At 35.8% G+C, this 4,665-nt stretch overlaps 1 protein-coding gene across 1 annotated transcript; it reads right to left on the bottom strand.

Moving 5' to 3' along the window:
• Positions 1 to 980: 980 nt before the first annotated feature.
• On the bottom strand, positions 981 to 3,827 carry LOC111882755 (laccase-7). The gene is made up of 6 exons (XM_023879120.3): positions 3,673 to 3,827; positions 3,227 to 3,378; positions 2,878 to 3,122; positions 2,661 to 2,792; positions 1,626 to 2,576; positions 981 to 1,335 (listed from the first exon to the last, which is right to left on the bottom strand). The coding sequence occupies exons 1-6, from the start codon at positions 3,778 to 3,780 to the stop codon at positions 1,205 to 1,207; spliced, it is 1,719 nt and encodes a 572-aa protein (XP_023734888.2). The 5' UTR covers positions 3,781 to 3,827; the 3' UTR covers positions 981 to 1,204.
• Between the last annotated feature and the right edge of the window lie 838 nt (positions 3,828 to 4,665).

Genomic DNA, 4,665 nt, shown 5'->3' with positions numbered 1-4,665 from the left:
GAACCCATTACAACTACTAGTCTAATACTCTAATTTTGTTTCTCGATTCTTTCTTCTCTGATGATTTGAAAGGCTGAATTCTGAAAAGTGAAAAGATATGTTCTTCTTCGATTCTTCCTCTGATTCTCTGTTTCTACATAACTGATAATTTGTCCATTGTTGAATATTGATTCTGGATTTGTGTATTCTGAATTGTGATAATCTGATAATATATGATAAATATTGTTATTTTGATTAATCATTAAGTTAAATCTGTTTGAACTTTGATGTAAAAAGTAGAATAGTCTTGACTGATTCTTTTTTCTCGATTAAGGTTAATTTTTTTATCAGGTGTTTTGTATTGTAAATTGTGTATTATAATTTTGAGTTATGTTTCGTGAAAAGTTTGGATTATTGCTCTTATTTTGACAGCAGAAAAAGAAAATCACTGGCTTTGTATGAAAGAGTTAACAAATATTCTAGCTTTGAAGGCTAAAATCATAAATGTTCCCTATCTCTCCCATCTTCTTTAACAATTTGACATGTTTGAGTTGAAAAAGAATAAAAATTTTAATGCATAGTGATGTTAGGATTAAAAAATTAACTTTATGTCTTAAATATATTCATAAAAAACACATATATAAAAAATATTTAAGTCTACAGTTTATAAACATTTTAGTTTATTATTGGCGGTCGCAAGGATAAAAGATGAGGATTTATAACATTAAATATAATAAATGTCAATGGACTCCAAATTTTTAGTTCGCTTAGAGTTCTGAAACTCATTAGCGGTGGCCGGTTTTCATTAAATGTAAACACACAGAAACCCCGACAACCTTGAAAATGCATGAGAGTCGTGATCAAAGGTGTTTTGGGGATCTTTATCGGGTGGCAAAGGGGCTGATTGCCAAAGATTTATTTATGAGTGAATACAATGTTTACCAAAGAAAAAAAAAAAAAAAATAACTCATTTGATTTCCGTTGGAACTTTTCAACGCATATTCGACAAGTGATTTGATTTTTATCCAAAAAATAATATGACAACAAATCAATACATATATAAAAAGCATTACATATTATGCCTAGAAAAAGAATCGGTCATAGGCTTACAGGTGTGTTAATGATATAAAACAAATATTGAATACTCATATGTATACATACAAATGCAAGCAAATCCATCTTTATGCACAGTTTAATTACGTCTGATATTCTTCGCTGCCTGTTTTTAGCACCGAGGGAAGTCGGCAGGCGGTGGTGGCAACGTGGATTCCGGTGTTCCTCCGTTTTCCACCAAAAACGCGGTAGCTAGTCCCCATGGCAAGTGTACATCCAAATGACAATGAATAAACCACACACCTGGAAATTTATATAAAAAAACAAATAAAAAAGTCAAGAAGGTGAAAAGTTATTCGATAATTGTATTAGAGTATGAATATTCAGCTTATTTAGATGAAAATGAGTTAATCATGCATGGTCGCTTCAATAAAGCATAAGTCAAACACAGTATAATCCTGATCATTTCCAGCGAAACATGTGCTATGCTAGATAAGGTTAAGAAATAGTCAATAAAATCAAATTGCAGAAAAGGTCAACATTTTATAATAAATCAAATTCTGACGAGATTAGTCATGAGATGAGGTGATCACCTGGATTATTTGCACGGAATCTGATGGCAGCCCAACCTCCGGTGGGAACCCCAATCGTGTTCCGTTCTTGTGGGTTAACCAAATTAAACTTTCGAGGGTCGTTTATGGGATCATAATTGCCAAATCCTTGAGCCAAGATGTAGAAGTTCATTCCATGCAAATGCATGGGGTGATTTTCAATACCCACCAAGGCTGTGTTCTGAAACACGATTTGAACAGTTGAGTTAAACTTGAGCTTCTTCACACTTGTGGACTTTGGTGTAGTCATAAGAGTCTGATTGAAGCTATTGCTAGTGTTGGTGTAATCGAATACAATCGGTGGTTGATTTGGGAAATCAGTCGTGTAAATCCCACTAACGTTTCTAAAAAAAGCTTCCAACATAGAGATCGTTGATGGTGAAACAAATGAATGATTGTTCATGCTTGCAGCCATTCTTTGCCCGAATATCCCTCCACATGTTTGGTTGTTTCCACACTCCGATATCCCGAGTCCCATGGTTACATACATGCTCTCGTCGACTGTTTTTGGAACCGGTGACCAGAATGGGCTAGTGACAAGTGCAGTCATGTTGCTTTCAAATCTAAAAGCTGTTGGTGTGTCATTCAAAGCAGGTAGGATTGGAAGAACTGGTGTTGTTTGGGTGGCGCTTTTGTAAGCTAATATCGCGGTGGTAGTGCTGTTATTGATCGTAACTCCGACTGCGCTAAGGTATGGACGCGCCGCCATGTAATATAATCCCGGTGATTGGTTTGCAGTCAATAGGACATCGGTGGTTTGACCTGGACCCATGACGACAACATCTGTTTGGAAAGGGTTTGTGTAGGCTGCATCTGCCCCAACCACTGTCAAGTTGTGGTTCGCTATCTTGAAGAAGAGTTGACCATTGAGAGCAGCGTTGATTAGTCTCAACAGATATGTTTTGCCTGGGACAACTTGAAGCGTGTATGTTTCTGATTCGAACAAAAACAAGAAACCTTTAGAAGATGATGAAGAAACTAGAAATTTGTAAGAATATCAGGTGGTCGGCTACTTACTGTTTGACGGGCAAGAAGGATACAAATCACCGGGCCACCCGTTGATGGTGTAAGCATCAGAGTTGTTAGGTGCCACTCCGGTAGCTAGTGCAGCGTTCTCAACATCGATAACGTTACCATTCCACCATTCTCCTGAAATGTTTTATTATATATTAATTACAGAGTTAAGACGAACATACTCCTACAAACGAAGGAAAGAAACAAGACATTCACATACCCAAAAGGATTGTCTCTTCACGATAAGGTTTAACAAAAGGGTATTTTTGTCCGTCTCGTGGGCGGATGACCAGAGCACCATAAACGGTTGCCCGGAGCCATTGAGTATGTGCATGCCACCATAAAGTGCCCACTTGTCCGGTGAGATTGAACCTGTAGGTATAGCTATTTCCTGGTCTAATCGGGCATTGTGTGATGAATTCAGGCCCATCCGCCCATTGAGTTCGCATTTGGAACACCCCATGCCTGCATTACAGCCATTACGTACGTTTGAGTTGCATGTTTTCACTCAATCGACTATATCATTTTTGCATTCAAAACATTCCATGAAAATAAATGTTACTAGTTACCAGTGGATAGTAAGGTTGTATGGCGATTTATTGAAGACATGAACAATAAGAGTGTCACCCTCCTGTACCCTTAGAGTTGGCCCTGGAAGGCTTCCATTTACTGCCACGATTACATGATTTTGACATAATCGACTCGTCGTCAGATTTTTTACCTACACCAATAAAGTTATTTGAAAAAAAAAAAACCATGTGAGTTTCAAGAAAATTACAACATATCAATTTTGTACATAATTTAATAATAGACCAACGAGCTGATAATGAAATACATCTGTTAGATATATCTGTCTTTATCTAAACATCTATTAGCTAGAGCATGCAATAGGGTTAGATCAATCAATGAATTGAAATGACAATTATATTTGATCATCAACTCATGTTTTCTTTCTGGTGTAAGAAACACGACAATGGAAGTAACTTAATATACAAGGAAAGTAGGATGTCGGTACATGAAATGAAGTCTCTACTATTGCGGCTGATGTTGTTGACAAACACAAGGAGAGAAAAACTAGTAGGATTCCAACCGGAAACAGCAAAGACACCATTGTCGACCGCATGATGCAAAGATAGGATGAATTCCCTATAAGATTTGTAAATGATTTGGGGGTATATAATGAGGCTATATATATAGAAAATTACTTGGCCCCTAAGGAATTTTTTATTGTAAAAAAGGATTCAGTAGTGGGTAGATGAGGCTATTGACAGAAGAACATTTCCATGGATTGCGTGAAGGACATGTGAGAGTTGAATTTTGGAAGGGTTTGAACGAGTTTAATGATGATGTAGTTGATCCTCCCTCCTCTAAACAGCTTAAATTGTAAATAAAATTTGTAGTGGTTAGACAATGGAACGGCAATAAACAAATTAATAGATAATAATAGCACAACAAATTAAGGATTAAAAAACAATTCACGATTTTGATAGTGCAACATAATGGCAATTGGCAGCCAAGCTGTCCCAATTGTTGTTTTTTAGTATACGTACATGTATACATGTATATGTATATATACATACAACTTAAGTCTATATGACATCGAAGAAATTAATTATAAACTTGGAGATATTGTGTAAAGTTTGGCCGAAAACCAAAACTGATATTTTTCCATTAAAGATTACGTTACATATAAGGAAATCTAGAGAGATAGAATACCGAATACAAAGTATATTGCAATCCAAAAATTTTAAAGTTATCTTTATCTCTAAATATATTATGTAATCTACAATATATCTTAATATCCTCCCTCAAGTTAGAGCATAAGGATCCAAAATGCCCAACTTGGAAAAAGTTGATCAAACTATTTTTTGCCAAAAGTTTTTGTAAAGATGTCTGTCAATTGATCAATGGTATAAATATTAGAAATGTCAATCAAACGGTCCTTAAGAGTATCAAGAACAAAGTGACAATCGACCTCGATGTGTTTAGTACGTTCATGTTGTACCTG

The sequence above is a fragment of the Lactuca sativa genome, chromosome 9, assembly GCF_002870075.4.
Source record: "Lactuca sativa cultivar Salinas chromosome 9, Lsat_Salinas_v11, whole genome shotgun sequence".
In the NCBI taxonomy this organism is placed as follows: Eukaryota; Viridiplantae; Streptophyta; class Magnoliopsida; order Asterales; family Asteraceae; genus Lactuca; species Lactuca sativa.
This window is presented reverse-complemented; position numbering and strand designations above follow the sequence as displayed.